The sequence below is a fragment of the Typopeltis vanoorti genome, chromosome 25 (assembly GCF_054136105.1).
Source record: "Typopeltis vanoorti isolate ZY-2024b chromosome 25, IOZ_Tvanoo_1.0, whole genome shotgun sequence".
Classification (NCBI taxonomy): domain Eukaryota; kingdom Metazoa; phylum Arthropoda; class Arachnida; order Uropygi; family Thelyphonidae; genus Typopeltis; species Typopeltis vanoorti.
In genome coordinates, this window is record NC_143573.1 from 59,393,553 (window position 1) to 59,411,725 (window position 18,173).

Sequence of the window (18,173 nt, forward strand, 5' to 3'; positions counted from 1 at the left end):
ATGCTTAATGATACTACTCATCCATCCAACTCCTACATGATTTATCCTCCTGATCTTGGGTATGCAGTGTAATATTGCTTCCCTCCAGATATCCCCCATGCACTATGAACATCCTTTCCTTGCAGAACTCTATGCCATGGTACTGCTTCAAGCTGCCTCCTAAGTATATCATAATCACCTGCCTTATAGTCCACTATAGTCCACATATATCCTTTCTTAACCGGAATTTCCACGTGTTTTGCTACCTCCTAAGTCAAGACCATGTGATCACTTTTTACAATTGGAGGCAATGTAGCCACCTTAGTTATAGACAGGTCTTCAGATCCTATACACTAATTAAACCCTCTCGTACCATGAATTTTTATTTATTTACTAGGGGGCTCTGCCCCTCAATAGAGGGGGGGGGCAGAGTCCCCTAGTAATATCAGTATTTAAGTTTCAAATTGAATTTTATTGTCAGCTATAAAGTGTAGGGTGAGCAGAACATTTTGTTTAAATTCTAAATGATGAAAAAAGGGGAAAATATTTTTTTTTTCTTTAATTTATTTTTTATTTTTATTTTGGAAAATTCAGTCATTTTATATTTTTATTTATTTATTTATTTTTGGAGTTTCAGATTTTTCTTGTCATTTGCATATCAAAAGCTACCGTTGTGCAACTTTAATTTCCTGGCTCCACTGGAAGTGTCTAAATATTTTAATCTATCAGTCAGCCAGTCACTTGGTGTCAGTTCTACCCACAAAGGTCAAAAAATTATGTCACATTTTAGTGCTGTGGAATTAATATATATGCTGTAATTGGTTAGACAATTGAACATATGATTCTTTAAATTTGGTATTTAGTAAAACAGAATAGTGACAACATGGGCAGTAATATTAGCAATAAATTATTTATTTATATTGATTTTATTAACCATAAAAATTTGGATCTTTCTCATGTATCCTTCATCACGAATTCCTTGGGAAAAGGAAGCTAAATCCCAGAATTTCTGGGAAATACAGGATTAGATTGTATATTAAGAGAACATCATCAAATTCCTACCATGTACCCTCAAGGGATGTACAGGATATGATGATACTACATTAAAAATTTACATCATTACTAACTTCCTATCTACAATTTTCCTCCAAATCAGTCTGTTACTGTGACCTTCAACTATCTACGAACTACTAAAACTCCAACATTATCAGATCTTATATGTCTGTGTACTGTATCAATCCACCTATATCTTGGTCTTCCTCTAGGTCGTTTTCCAGCCAACCTGGCAAAGAATCTACTCCTGCTGCCTTTCCACATTTCAAGCCTTTGATGTCTTTTTCTATTTCAAGTATGGATATGTATTCCTGACTGCATGTCTGGTCAGTGTTTTTTGCTAATCTTTCCTCACCCATTCTGTTTAAGTGATCATACCACCTGAGATCAGCTCTGCTAATGCATTCTTGGATGCTGACAATGTCAAGCTCTTTCCTAATATCCTCATTTTTAATATGATATTGCCACTGATGGCATCTGTTCATGCCGCAAATCTTTTTCAGGACTCTCATATCTGCAGTCTCTAGTGTTTGGTCAAGTGTTTTACTTCTGATCCAGCTCTCAGATCCATAAATTAAAACTGGTTTGATCACTGTCTTGTATACAGCTAATTAAGTGTTCCTACTAATTTCTCTCTTATTCTATATGAATTTATTCAATTGACTTCCTACCATACCAGCTTTGTTGATTCTGTTGTCTATTTCCATATTTAATTTACCATCTTCACTAAAAATCATGCCTAAGTAGCTGAAATGTTTTACTTGTTCCACAGGTTCTCCATTCACAACGCAGTTGACATTTTCAATGATTCTGTATATTTTAATTGTCTTTGTCTTTTTATTGCTGACCTTCATACCATATCTATTACAACAGTTATTCAATTTAGTCAGGAATCTTGCAGACTTGTAGCGGATTTATTTAGAAGTATAACATCATCCGCATAAAGCAAAGAGCTGACATTAACATCTCCAATTTCAATATCATGTTTAATATCACTTTCCTTCATAATGTGATCCATATAGATAATGAATAACAGAGGGGATAATGTACATCCTTTCTCACACCAGATTTAACATTAAACTATTATTATTATTATTGTTGTTGTTCTGGGAAACTCCAAGGAGTCGACAGACTCATCGAGGGAGGCCCTAACATCATGTCTGGAACAACTATTCAACATTCACACAGTATCTATCATATCTTGCCTTGAACTCATTCACGGTCGTAGCACCCACAACAGACTCTGTAAGCTTATTTCACTCATTCACCACTCTCCAAGTAAAAAACCTAGCTCTAACACCCTTGTCAACCACGCTCTTGCCCAGCTTCCATGCATGGCCCCTAGTCCTCCCACCACCAGTCATATTTTCAAACATATCTTCTGGATCAATCTTATAAAAACCCTTCAGTAATTTGAATGTCTCAATCATATCACCCCTCCTTCGCCTATTGTACAATTTCTGCAATCCACAAATCTTCAACCTATTCTCATAAGGTTCATTCCACAGACCTGCTATCATCTTGGTCACTCGTCTCCCGACCCTCTCCACTTCCTCCCCATCATGAAGAAACCCTGGTGCCCATAACTGGGCACAGAAGTCCAGATGGGGTCTTATCAAGGCTCGATACAGAGGAACAACAACTTGTTTGTCTCTGCATGTTAAAGTATTTTTCAGAACCCAAGTGATTTGGTGAGCTGTTTTAGTCACTTTTGCAATGTGCCCCCTAAACTTCAACTCCCTATCCACCAGCACTCCCAAATCCCTGGCCTCATCAATCTCCTGGAGTACGGTTCCACCAATGCGATATACTGCTGCTATTCTTTTCACCCCAAAGTGCATAACCTTACACCTTGCCACATTAAACTGACATCCATTTTTCCTAGCCCAGTCCTCCAAACTATCCAAATCATCTTGTAAAATTTTGACATCCTGTGCACTCACAATTGCTCTACCCAACTTTGCATCATCAGCAAACAAGTGAACACTTCCTCTCAAATCCTTTCCAATATCATTGATGAACAAATTGAAAAGCAGTGGTCCAAGAACAGAGCCCTGCGGCACTCCACTAGCCACAAGATGTCTTTTTGACTCCACTCCTGAATAAACCACTCTCTGGTATCTCTCCTTCAACCACCCTCCTATCCATCTCACCAAACCTATATCCATCCCCATCTGCTCCAGTTTACTGATTAGGGTTCCATGTGGTATCCTATCAAAGGCCTTGGCAAGGTCCAGTAGTATCACTGTAACCCCACTACCCCTATCCAGTTCAGCCGTCACTGTGTTATAAAACGTGAGCAAGTTACTGAGGCATGATCTACCCTTCACAAAACCATGTTGTCCCCCATACAATATCCCATTTTCATCTATCCAATCCTGTATTCTTTTCTTGACTAATTTTTCTAAGACCTTGACAATGATTCCTGATATGCTAATCGGTCGGTAATTTACAACAGCAGTCTTGGAACCACCTTTATGCAGTGGAACTATTTTCCCCTCCTTCCACCCGCTCGGGACTAACCCAGACCCGAGACTCAAATTAAACAAAATGGTCAAGGGTACTGACAATTCTTTAGCTGCTTCTCGTACTACACGAGCTGGTATACCATCCAATCCCACAGATGTATTGACATTGAGGTTATGCAATAGACTACTCACCTCCTCTTCATTCACCACAATTCCCGTATAATCTACTGGTTTATTCGTTTCTGCAATGTCACCACCTGGATGATATATTCTTGCAAAGTGCTCACTGAGTAACTCAACTATCTCAACTGATTCAGTTACCTCCCTACCATCGGCATTCTTTAAAATCATTCTGCCATGTACATTTTTCTTTTCACTTGCTGCATATCTAAAAAACTGTTTAGAATTCTCTTTAGCTTGCATGGCTAATGTTCTTTCGTAATCCTTTTTTGCTTTTCTTACCACACTCGTCACCCTTCTGGCCTGCGCTTTATACCGTTCATGTGCCTGCCGGTCACCTTTCTCCTTAAATTCCCTCCATAGTTGTTTCTTTTTTTGCAGCTCAAGCTTAATGGTGTTATTCATCCATTTAACCCCTACTTGATTTATTATTTGGACTCTAGGTATACAGTCAGCCATTGCTTCATGCAAGCACTTCTTAACTACCTCCCATGCACTATCAACTTCTTCCAAATCATCCTGTAAAATTTTGACATCCTGTGCACTCACAATTGCTCTACCTAACTTTGCATCATCAGCAAACAAGTGAACGCTTCCTCTCAAATCCTTTCCAATATCATTGATGAACAAATTGAAAAGCAGTGGTCCAAGAACAGAGCCCTGCGGCACTCCACTAGCCACAAGATGTCTTTTTGACTCCACTCCTGTACTTCCTTCAATTCTAACTGCTGACTTACAACTCAAATAAAAACTAAGTATTGTTTGATATAATGCCCCATTGACACCATATAACTGTATCTTTTCGAATAGCTTCTCTCTTGGCACCTTGTCATGTGCCTTTTCCAGATCGACAAAACTTAAACACAGATCTTTGTTATATTCCGATGATTTCTCAACAATTTCTCGTAAAGTGAAGATCTGATCCTGACAACATCTATTTTGCTTGAATCCAGCTTGTTCTTCACAAAACTTTCCTTCCACAATTTTTCTCAACCTTTTCTCAAGTATACTTGCATAAATCTTACCAGCAACACTCAGTAGGGAAATACCTCTGTAATTCTCACATTCAGTGTTATTTCCGTTTTTATATAGTACTTATTAGAGCTCTACTCCAATCATCAGGAATTCGTCCCTCTGCCCAGGCCTGAACTATGCAGTACATCCACTGTATGACTTTTATACCTCCATACTTGAGCATTTCTGATCGAATATCATCTACTCCTGCTGCCTTTCCACATTTCAAGCCTTTGATGTCTTTTTCTATTTCAAGTATGGATATGTATTCCTGACTGCATGTCTGGTCAGTGTTTTTTACAACTGTGCTATTATCACTGCTTGTTTTTTTTAGCAGTTTTTCAAATAATTACTTCATACTTCAAGGATATCTTTTTCTCCTGTTTTCATGTGACCTTTATCATCTCTAACTCCTTTTACAGCACTCTTTCCTCCATTACTAAGCTTCTTCAACAACCTCCAGAATATCTTACCACCTTCTTGATATTTATTTTCTATGTTCTTGCCAAAGTCCTCCCATGACTTTTGTTTAGCTAGTTTTACACAGTGTTTCGCTTTCTTACATTTGTCTCTGTATTCTCTAAGAGAACAAGCTGACTTATTTGCCAGGAACTTTTGGTATGCTTTTTTCTTTTCCTTCACTACCTCTTTAACTTCCTATGTCTACCATGGAGTTCCGATTTTTCAACCTCACCACATGCCTCTCTGGCTGAATCAATCAGGGTTTTCTTCAAGGCTTGCCACTGAATCTCCAAGGTTTGGTTCCTGTTCTCAAACTCTTTCATTTTATCTTCAATTATATTGGTGTATTTTAGTCCACAGTTCACATCTGAGAGCTGCTCAACTTTTATTTGCTTTAAAACTTTCTTACATGTTTTTCTTTTCAATATGATGTTCAGTTTTATCCTGCTCAAGACTAAATAGTGATCACTTTCAATTTCAATTCCTCTGTACACTCTGGCATCCTGTACCAGGGAGAAAACATCACTATCCACAATAACATAGTCAATGAACTTTTCTTATTCCTTGCCTCTTCTCTCCGTGTGAATTTGTGCACATTTTTATGTTGGAACATGGTGTTAATGATAACCAGTCCATGTCCTGAGCAGAAATCCAACAGGTATTTGCCATTATTATTAGCTTTGCTCTTTTCTCCAAATTTTCCCAAAATATTTTTGTATGTCTGACAATCATTTCCTACTTTGCTATTTAGATCCCCAACAAGGACCAACTTTTCCTTTTTCATTGTGTCAGTTGCTTTTTCTAAAGCATCAAAAAATTCCTCCACTTCTACCTTAGTAGAACCTTCTGTGAGACCATAGACACAAATAAGTCTCATTGTCCCTTTACCCATTCTCATATTTGCTCACATCACTCTACTTGATGCTGCCTGCCATTCAAGAAGATTAGCCTTCGTATTTTGTGTTGAAAACTACTATGACTACTCCTTCTTTTCCTTGATTGTCATTGCCTGAATATAACATTTCGTATTTATTGCTCAGAAAGATCTCACCAGTTTTTGTCTTTTTTGTTTCAGTCATCCCTATTATGTCGATCTGGTACTTATCTAATTCCTCAGCTATCTCCATTTCTTTACCATTGAGGCTTCTTATGTTGATAGTACCATCTTTAACTCTGGTGATGTTGAGTTGGTGTGTGTTTTCAGATTTGTTCCAGTAGCTGACTTTTTGCTATTCACCCTGGTTCCCTGGTGAAAACAGTGGGGTCCTGGTTTAACCAGGCAAAGCCCCAGCCGCATGAAATTGCCAGTCCATCTTTGTTTGTTCAGTATTCAGGTAGATACTGATCTAACAGGGTGCACCACGAGAAGGTGAGTATTGGACATTAAGTCAAAAGCTCTGGTCAGTTCTTCGCATTCCTTTAAAGACTATGTGGTAGGTCTCCTCTGAGTTATTCAGCTTTGACCTTTAAGTGAACAGTTCTTTTTTATTTATTTATTTTGTTTTACAGTTCAGTGAGCAATAAAATCTTATTTTTCTTTTTCTCTTGTTTTTAGTGGAACTATGCAAAATAAAGATTTATTTTTTCTATCTATATGCAAGTTATTCCTGCCCTATCGCTGGAAAGACTACTGAAAATCAGTGATTTGACATCCATACAAAAATTTGGTGAACTGTCTTATTGGCAGAATTGAACAGCTTTGAAATGATATTAATAAATCTTCATAGGCTAGATGAAATTTAATGTTATTTGGAATTTAAGATCTCCATTAAAATGTTCTTAGTTATTTCAGTTTTGGTTTTGAACAGGACATTTGTAAGAACAAAATTAAACTAAACAAAATGTATATGTCCAGAGTATATGAGACAAAAACAGATAGTGTTTTATAAATGTGTTGTAACTTTTGATATACTTTTGCAGACATTCTCAAGAAAACACAAATAGACGACTGTTGAAAATTCAACTCTGACCATTTTCCAAAGTGTAATATACTGTAATATTATGTAGTCAATTATAAGACCATTTTAAGCCTATATATATTTAGTCATATACAGATGTTGTATTCGGTTAATTTTCATTCTTGAATTAGTCTTATTTTCGTGTGTGTGTGTGTGTGTGTAAAATTGTCCTGTTTAAATGATAAATTCAAAATTACTATTTTTAGGAAACCGACCCATACAGACATATATCTCCACGCTGATTCTCACCATTACCCTCTGCAGAAATTCAGAATCATATCTACTCTTGGACACTGGACTTGCTCATTTCTTTTGGGTGAACAGGATCTTAGCAATGAACTTAATCTACTTCAAAGCACATTTCAGTTAAATGGCTTTTCAAAGAAAATTTTCAACAAACCTCCTTTTCAGTCCTCCCCCGCACCGTAATGAAGATACTACAGTTTCTAATGGCAGCATTTCTATTCCTTATATCAGCTCTATCTCTCCAAAATTAGCAAAAATCTCAAGAAAATTTAACATTGAAACCTTCTTCATAACACTGCCTAAGCTGTGTTCCCTTCTTAGGACCAAAGACTAATCATAGCGGTCTCAAATATTCCGGTGTTTATCAAATTGCCTACAATTGTGGCAAACCTTACTTTGGACAGATGGAGAAATCAATCGAACTCTGTATCAAAGAACACCAAGGAGACATCAACTACAAGAGAACTCAAGCCAGCTCCTTATCTAGCAGTGTCCTGTTGTCAACAAATTTGAACAAGGAGGGCCTCCCACATCCAGTACTCTGGGAAAAGTCTAAGAATCTTCATTGTAGTTATGACAAGATAGAAAGAAAAATTTTAGAGTCAAAAGAAATAATCTTCTTCTTCTGCAGCTTTTCCCACTTAAGTAGGATCGCTGTTTGTGGCGAGTCTCCTCCACAACCTCCTGTCTTGGGCTGTAGCCACATCAAAGTTTATCCTCAAGTCCTCCTCCACCATCTCCCTCCATCTCTTCTTTGGCCGTCTGCACTGCCCCCTCCCCTGCACATCCAACTGCATGACCTTTCTTCCCACATACTCTTCCTTCCACCTCATCACATGACCAAGCCATCTCAATCCTCCTGTATCTTTGCTCCTAAGTTCGTAACTTTCACCGTTCCCCTTACATAGTGATTTCTCAGACGATCCTTTCTGGTCACACCGCACATCCACCTAACCATTCTCATCTTTGCTACCTCCATCCTGCTGATGTTGTTTTTCCTCAGGGCCACAGTTTCCATAGCATATGTCATAGCTGGTCTTACTACTGTCCTGTAGATTTTGCCTTTTAGATTGATCGGCACCCTCTTATCACATGGCACTCCAGCCATCTCTCTCCAGTTCCTCAATCCTGCTTGTATCCTGCATCCCACTTCCTTCTCAGCCACACCATCATCTTTCATTGTTGAACCTAAGTATCTAAAGTCACTGACCTTCCTGATGACATTTCCTTCCAACTCCAGATCTGTCTCCTGGCTTCCATCCACTTTGCAACACATATACAGGAGGTCCTTGAGTTAAGCCGGAGATCCATTCCTACGGACCGACTTAAGGCGATTTTCCGATGCAAGTCGGAATTACCATAGCCTAAGTTACTTAAGACGATTTTCAATGCAAGTCAGAATTACCATAGCCTAACCTAAAACACCCTAAAGTCATACGTAAATAACAAGAAACAGAACTTCAACGCTCAGCTGATGTTCGTTGGAGTTTCTCCCTTTTTTTGCCCTTTTAATAATGTCTAATTTCACTTCTAATGTAATGGCTTTCCTTTTCTTTTCTGCCTTACGTTTGGGAGCCATATTGAAGGGTAACACAAAAAAACACAAACACAAAAGTGAGAGAGTGGATGTAAACAAAGCACGCGGTACCCAAAGAGTGTATGCTGGGACCCAAGCGATGCCACCTCTCCCAAACAAATGCCACATAATGGCATATTCTTCCGCCATGCTCACAAACAAGTTCTCCCGTGACATTTGAATTTTACGTTGTGCTGCTTCAAGTCAAAATATTTTTTTAAAATTATTTATGGGATTACCGCCATAAAATCAAAACGACGCATGTCGAGGACCCCCTGTACTCTGTCTTACTTCTTCTCAGTCTCATACCTCTCTCTCTCTCTCTCTCTCTCCCAGGACTTTCCTCCAACTTTTCAGTTTAGCTGCCACTTCTTCTCTTGATTCTGCACACAGCATGATGTCATCTACATACAACATAGTCCAAGGCACGTCTTCTCTCACCTCCTCCATCACAATATTGAACAGGAACAGACTTAATGCCGACCCTTGATGCAAGCCAACTATCGCTGGAAAACTTTCTGTCTCTCCCAGGCAGGTTTGAACTCTTGTCTTCACATTTCTGTGCATCTCCTGTACCAACCTGACATATTTCTCTGGTACCTTCTTCTCCCTCAGACACCTCCAGACTTCTTGCCTTGGAACTCTATCATACACTTTCTCCAGATCAATAAATACCAGATGTAGCTCCCATTGCTTCTCTCGAAACTTCATCTGTCATAACCCAAAGATAGCATCTGTTGTCGATTGACCAGGCATGAAGCCAAACTGCTCCTTTGCAATCTCCACCTCCTTCCTCAGTTTTCCATCAAGAACCCTCTCTAGGATTTTCATTGTGTGGGACATCAACTTTATTCCTCTGTAATTCTTACAGTCTTGGTCATCCCCTTTACTTTTGTAAATGGGGACAAGAGTACTTTCCCACTATTCCTCAGGTATATATTTTCCTGTTGACAAACTTTTATTAACAGATCCCACAGCAGATCAATTCCTTCTTCCCCTAGTGCCTTTCATGCCTCCACTGGGATCCTGTCAGGGTCCACTGATTTTCCATTCTTCATCCTCTTTATGGCCTCCTTCACTTCCACTCTACTCATGTTCTGCACCATCCCCTCATAAGGCTCTTCATCTTCTCTGTGAATCCTTGCATTTTATTCATTCAAAAGCCCTTCAAAGTATATTCTCCATCTGTTTCTTATATCCACATCCCTCCTTAATACCCTTCCTCCAGAGTCTTTGAACTGCCTCACATATATGATGTCCTTTGATGCCTTATTTCTATATGCCAATCAATAAATCTTTCTCTGTCATTCCTTTGTTTCTAATTGATCATAAAGGTCTTGATATGCCATGGCCTGTGCCACAACTCTCTTGGCTTCTCGCTTTTTCTCTCTATACTCCTCTCTGTCCTCTTCCACTCTTCACTTGTCCCACTTCTTCTTTGTCTTCCTCTTAGCTGTCACTGCTTCTTGTATATTATTATTCCACCACCAACCCTCCTTCTGCTGTCTAATCTTTCTGGATGTTTCACCAAGCACCTCAATTGCACAGCTTAGAATTACTTTTGAATTATGCCTCCACCAGTCTTGTACACTTTCTAGTCCATCCAAAATCCTCTCTAACACCTTTTCCTAAAACAGTTCCTCACACTCTCTTCTTTTAAGCAAAACCACTTAATTTTCTTTCTCCCATGGCTTCCTAAGGTTCTTATCTTTGACTTTATTTTAAAGTCTGCGCACAGCAGCCAGTGTTGCTGCACCACTTGATCTGTTGGGATTACCTTACAATTTGTTACTGACTTAAGATGTTTTCTTCTAGTCAAAATGTAGTCAATCCGTGAACTATTGTTGCCACTTCTAAATGTTATCAAATACTCTTCCCTCTTACAGAAAAAGGAGTTCACAATTGCCAGATCAAACGCTATTGCAAAGTCCAAAATCCTCTCACCTTCCTGGTTCATCATTCCCACTCCATAGTTGCATGCACCCTTTCACAGTCCCTATTCTGTCTCCTTATGTGTCTGTTCAAATCTCCTCTGACAATCACCATCTCGTTTTCTTTCAGTTCCCTCATTTCTTCATATAGCATGTTCCAGAATTCATCTTTCTCTTCTGCTGTACAGCCAACTTGTGGGGTGTTGGCTGTACTGGTTATCTTATACACATATGACAACCAGTTGCTCTTCTCCAAGATCCAGTTTCATTCACATGATCCTGTCATTCCTCCTACCCACTTCCAGTACTTCACTCTTCATTCTGCCACACACCACAATTCCGACACCAATTCTTCCCTCTTTATTTGCTCCACAGTAGAACAATTTATACCCGTCTCCTAGTTCCTTCACCTTTTCCCCCTTCCACCTTGTCTCCTGCTCACATAAAATGTCCAACTTCCTCATCATGTCTGTCACCTCTCTTCCCCTTCCAGTCATGCTTCCAACATTCAACGTTCCCACTCGCAACATTCTCTCCACTTGCTGGGCTTGCTTCTTTAATGCAGCATTGGATGAGCTTAAGACAGAAAAGAAATTATTCTAAACCCTATTCATATCAATAGTAATTTAAGTTACAACTTATCAGACTGCCACAGCTCTGCCTTCCAATATTGGCATGCATGAGATCGTGGATGCATGCATGTGCCTAACAATACAGTTGGGGGATTGTTCTTCTTTTTAAACTCATCTAGGCTGTAGCCTCTACAGTGTTTTTGCTGCATTTTTTAATACTGTTCAGATCCAGTTCCTCTACAGTTATTTACTGGGATTCTTTTGTTTTTTGGCACCTGAAGAAGTCTATGTTTAGACGAAACTAGTTGTGTGAGTAAAACCTTTTATGTTATTCTCGGTCTTTAGTCATTTAATACTTTTAACATATATATTTGCTATAATTCCTCTTTCCTTCATGAAATTCAGTGAAACTTGATATTTAGGATCTCTGTTAAAATTTTCTGAGGACATTATGCATGTAGCATTGGATGAGCTTAAGACAGAAATTAGAATAGGTGGTAGATTGATCAGTAATTAATCTGAGGTATGCTGATGATACAGTACTCCTTGTAATGATAAGCAAGAGCTACTACAAACCCTTGACAAAGTTAATAGATGTAAGAACAGTGGACTGTTGCTCAATCCTAGCAAGACAAAGATTGTGGTTCTCAAAGAAAATACAGAGGAAGGCTCTTGAAAAACAAGTGTACCTTAATGGAGAAAGTTTGAGTACCTAGAATCCATTATTAATGTGAAGAATTGCTGTTCAGAAGTAATCAGAAGAAGATTAGGAATAGCTAAAACAAGTCAGAGACTTGTCTAAAATCTGGAAAAATGGATCTGTCCCCACAGGAACAAAGTTGAAGATTATGGATGCGAGACTTGGAACCTAAAGAATTCTTATAGGAAAACGATAGTCGTTTTTGAGATGTGTTACAGAAGACTAGTGAGGATATCATATACTGAAAGGCAGACAAATGGATGGGTGCTAGAAAGGATCAATAGAATTTAAAGGCTCCTTAAGGATATTGACCGAAGACAGTTCAGATACTTTGGCCACATTGAAAGGATAGAAGGAGGACTTCTCAAAACAGTAATAGAAAGTAAAGTTCCTGAAGTAGAGGAAGGAGTCGATCTTAAATGAGATGGATAGATGTTATGTTCTGGAGTGACGGATCTTCAGAGAGTTGAAGCCTCCAGAAAAGCTTACAAACAGGACAACCTGGCAAGGACTGGTTGTCCTGGGCACATCATTGAGCATCTGAGTGAACATACGGAATCTGATGATGTCCAATGAATAGATGGATGGATGGATGTTAAAATTTACTTAGTATCATGTTAATTTGTTCATTTAATGGCAAAAACAAAATAAAAGTATGTCTGTAGTGCATTAAAAAAAAGTATATAATGGGTGATGTTGCTATACAAAAACACTATTCTGAAATTCATCTGTATTACAAGTGATTGTCTGCAGTCCTATATTTTTCTTATGAATTGGCAGTCATATTTTTAATTTGTAGTGCCCTTTTGGTGATATTAAGTGTGATGCTTATTGTGTGGGAAACAATGATATATTTTTTTAAATTCATTATGAATTTTTAGTGGATATATTATGGAAATGCCAATACCAAAATTTAATTTTGAAAAAAAAAAAAAAAATTACTATTTCTATATTTTTGCCAAATATATTTTACAGATATTATTCTCAGTGCACTTTGGGGCACTCTCTCCATACTTGGTATTATTGTTCAGCTGTATAGTGAACGTAACAGACCACCATTCCCTCCAGCAAGGAGAATGCAGTCATCACATAACAGAGAAAATGCTGTGTATCGACGATTATCATCATCTATCCCAAGTCCACCTGTAGATGCAGGAGAACAGCAACCTCTTTTAGGTGACAGAAGAAATCATATTCCTTCAGCACCTCCTACATATGACAGTGTTATTGGTGAAAATTACCAAAGAAATATAAGACTGTAAAAAAGGGAAAAAATGTATAAAATTTATGAAGAGCAGATTTTTCAGGGATTAAAAAAAATAATCTTGGTTAAAATATTAGTCTTTACTTTAGTAGTAACTATTATACCTTCGTTGTCATTTTATTGTTGTGATAATGACTACTGAAATATTGTATGCCACATTATATGCTAGATACATTTAGGAGTTACATATGTGATATACATTATTTCAATAATGAAAGCTTCCAGTTTTTATACACGAACTACAATTTTTCTATAGTTCCTATATTAGTACTTGAATTTACAATTTAATTCTTGTGAAATGCAGGGTAATCCTGTAAATTCTTACTGTGTTTATAATCATGTGATATATATATTTATTGCTATATACGTTTTTAATTATTGAAAAAAATCAAAATTATTTTTTAAAAAAAGTGATTTTTTTTTTATTCAAGATAAGTATATGTTATTGATAGATCATTTAAGACCTAAAGTCCACAGCTTTTGATTATGTTAGCCATAATAGTAAAATGTATGTGTACATATATATGTATGTATGTATGTGTTAAAAGATGTACAGTATAACAATGTATAAATTTATTAATAGTGTATTTTAAGAATTATGTGCTATTAGGATGAATATTTTTCAGTGGAATTTACTGGTGATTTAAATAACAGCTTTATTTATTTATATTACTTGAGTTGTTTTGAGATTATTTTTATGAGATATAAATTGTTGACTACTTAGAAGTTAAGTAAGGTGCGTGTGCAGGATGGGGAGAGGATGCTGTATATAATATAACTCATTCGTGTTAAACTTTCTAAAACACATGAAAATGATAATTTAGCTAATTAACAACAGTGAGAATTAAGTGTGCAAACTCCAGATTTAAATTTTGTTCTTATCCTTATGTTATTAAAATATTTATTTTTAGTAAATCTTTACTTTTATTTAAATGTGTGCAACTAGTAATGCCATTATTAATGTAGATTTAAAAATATATATATACTGTATATTAAAAATGAAAAAATTAAGTGTACAAACTCCAGATTTAAATTTTGCTATTATCCTTATGTTGTTAAAATATTTATTTTTAGTAAATATTTTCTTTTCCAACCCATCCATCCCTCAGGATGGGTAGAGTCTCTTGATTTTGGGGTCACAAAAGTAAATATTTACTTTTATTTAAATGTGTGCAGATAGTAATGCCATCATTAATGTCAGTTAAAAAAACATTATTAAAAATAAAGTTGGATCTTGTTTATAGACAATTTAGACAACAATAGCTTCATGCTTGTGTAAAATTCCTCTCCTGCATAACAGGAAATACTGTGTATAGTGGAGTCAGTAACACAGATTTTGAACTGCAGACCAATGTCAGAAGTGCATGGTACAGTGAATCAAAATTTCTGCCAATCCACAGTGATTTTAGGATGAATGAGAATTTAGATATGACAGCATTAGTTTGAATCCAGTAAGCATTGACAGATTTCAGTTTGGTTCCTGGTCTTAACAGGATGCTTGAGCTGATGGCAGATCTGTTGTTGGTTAGTCTTAACTTTTTCAGCATAAAAGCGTGGATGTTATGAAAATCTATAACTTAGAATGTCATTAGAAATGGATTTGTCACGGATGATAGTATCATTTTCCATTAACCCAAGAGAATTTTTTTTAAAAAAATGATTTCAGTGCATAATAGAGTTCCAGTGCCTCTGGCCAGCATATTTCCATGAGTTCCTTTTAAATACGTATTGTGCATAAGTGTAGTATGACAGCTGAAGCAATTGCTGCTTTTAATGGGAATTTTTTGGGAGAGTGGTCACAAATTTTTCTTAATGTACTCCAACTACATCTAGCTTCTGTACCATGCAGTGTCAAGATTTTGAAGCCAAATTCTCTAGTTGAACACAGATATTTCTGCAGTTTTGTAAACCGCAGAAATATCTCTCATTACAAAAAATGAAATGAAACCATGTTGCTAAGCATAAAACAGGTTTATTAAAATAAACAATGACCAGAAAAAAACTGTTGCATTAGCTAACATGTAAGTGTTGGAACAGTGCTTATTGTCACCATCTTGTGTGGCATAATGCATTGTATCCCAGTTTTGTGGTTGTTAAATTTTTGATGAATGCATACCAAATTCCTATTACAGGAATACAGAGTATTTCTGTTTCTTGCGAAACTACTTTGTGGCCTCTATTTGTTGTGTGAAAAGCTAAACTTTATTTCTGAATGTCTTTTACGTGTTCAGACAATGAGCTCTAGACTGTCCCATCTGACATCTATAGCAAATACCACAAGTGCAATGAATTTTGTACGTTTTTTCTATTCTTTTTTTTTATATACAAGTCTTGTATCTCTTGTCTCTTAAGTTCACATTATTACTAATGACCTGATATATCTATCTCTTCTTCAAGGATTAGGCATTTGTTTGTTCCGGCTTCACTGGTCTTTCCATTTTGTCACTGGCCTCCGTCCCCCCCCTTTGGTCTATATTTATCCATCTCTTTTGGTGGCCGATATCTTTCCATCCTAAACAGATGTTCTTTCCATTTCTCTCTCTCTCTTTCTATATATATATATATATATATATATATATATATATATATATATATATATTCTTTTAATTTATTATATAAATATCTAGTTCTATTCTGATTTCTTCATTTCTTATATGGTCCAATTTTGTGCATCCTTCAATTATTCTTAAAAATCTCATCTCTGCAGCTTGTATTTTACTTTCATATTTCTTTTTAACCATCTGTGTTTCTGAACCATTTAACAGAATGGGAATGGCCATTACTTTGGAAAATTTTAGCTAAGCTTCTTGTCTTGTTTTTTTATTCAGTGTCCTTTTAAATTGTTCAACTGATTTTCTGAAGTTTCTTTGTTTTTTCAACTATATCTTTATCTTTTAGATATGTTATTATGCAGCCTAAATAATAAAACCATGTCATCTGTTCTATTATTTTATTTTTTGTAACTATTTTTAATCTAACATGATCCTGACCTTTAACCCTGCAGAGGTTGCGGTTGAAAAAATTGCAGCGTCGGTCTCATGTATCTGATATACATTCATTACTGTACTAAAATGTAAAACTTAAAAAAAAAACACCGCAAATATAATGCATGATGGTTTATTTATTTCCAGTTACAATCTGGAAATTATTGAACAAAGAAAATAACAACACCTAAACCAATACTATACTGACAGCAGAGGTTGCAGTATCTCTTGGATACAATTTACTATCAAATATCACTTTTGCCTTCAACTCCATCATTCTCATCATCGGACTAGAGTAGCAACATTGCTGAATCTCTTAAATATCTGATGGATTATCCAATCGATATATTTTTCCAGCCATTTTCAATGGTAAAAAAAAAAAAAAAACTAAATCAATACTATACTGACATCAGGGTCACGGTATCTCCCAGATACAATTTACTATGAAATATCACACAACTTTACATAACCTGTGTTAAACCAAAACTGACTGCATAAACAGTATGGAGTATCACTTGTAATATATGCATACGCAGCTACTCATGACCTCCAAGCTATACACTGGATATGTGTAAGAATATTTATATTAAGCAATTTGTTTGTATCTGTCAGATCAGCTGCAACCTCTGCAGGGTTAAATGCCATGACTTTTGTGAAATTTTTAAAATTATCTTATTTTGTTTAATTTGTAAATTGATTTTTGAAGGTCATTTTCATTGTTTTGTAATATATTCTAATCATCCGCATACAGCATTGTTGATAATAGTTCCTCTGATTTACTGGATACCTTGTTAATACCTTGCTTTATTATTGTTTTCCACATTTTAATATGATCAATATATACATTGAATAGAGTTGGAGATAACCCACATTCCTGTCTGACACCCTGATTTATTTCAATCTCTTCTGTTAATTTATTACCTAATTATAGCTGTATTTTTGTATCTTTATATAGCTTGTACCAAATTTAATGGATATCCTTGTTTTTTTCCTTATATTCCATAGTTTTCTCTGTGTATTTTATCAAAAACTTTCTCATAATCTATAAAGGCCATATGAGTCTAAATTAAATTCTCATCTTTTTTCAGTCATTTGTTTTAGCATATAAATATTGTCTATATATGTGATCTTCCATGTCTTGAAACCATTTTGTTCTTCTGAGAGTAGATTATTTGCAATATTTCTAAATCTTTCATTCAGGATTTTACTGTAAATTTTGTAACCTGTATTTAATAAACTTATTCCTCTGTAATTTCCCAATGATCTCTGTCTCCTTTCTTAAATATAGATATTACCTTAGCTTTTAACCAATCTGAAAAAAGATAAGAACCTCACATTTCCTCCAACAGTTATTATTTTTATTAATTTTAATTTAATTTTTTTAATTTTAAGAATCTGTGATGTAAATATTCTCTGCAATATTTCGAAAGCTCTGCATTGATGCCATCTGATCCATTTGATTTTCTGTTTTTTGATACATTTATTGCTTCTTTTAGTTCTTCCAATTTTATTGGTACTATATCACTGCTGATTTCTTCATTGTTTATTGTTATTAAATTTGGGTCATACCATAAATTCTTATAATGTTCTATCTGTTGTTTCTCTTGTATTACGTATTGTATCTTGTATTTCTCTTGATATGTTTATCATTTAATTTCAATCATGCAGTGAGTGAATTGAAATGTCATATTGTTATCAAAGAAAGAGCCATACAGCTTCATTTCAAAAACATAAATTAGATAGAAATGGTGCATATTAAAGATCCAATATTATTTTAAAGCCGAAT

At 35.9% G+C, this 18,173-nt stretch overlaps 1 protein-coding gene across 1 annotated transcript in view; it reads left to right on the forward strand.

The window, feature by feature from the left end:
• The window catches only part of LOC150092772 (transmembrane 7 superfamily member 3-like), a 133,079-nt gene extending 118,243 nt beyond the window's left edge, over positions 1-14,836 (forward strand). The window contains exon 10 of the mRNA XM_090414784.1: positions 13,115-14,836. Within this exon, the coding sequence (XP_090270910.1) occupies positions 13,115-13,401 (287 nt within the window). The 3' untranslated portion in view covers positions 13,402-14,836. The remainder of the gene's footprint in view (positions 1-13,114) is intronic.
• The last annotated feature ends 3,337 nt before the right edge of the window (positions 14,837-18,173 follow it).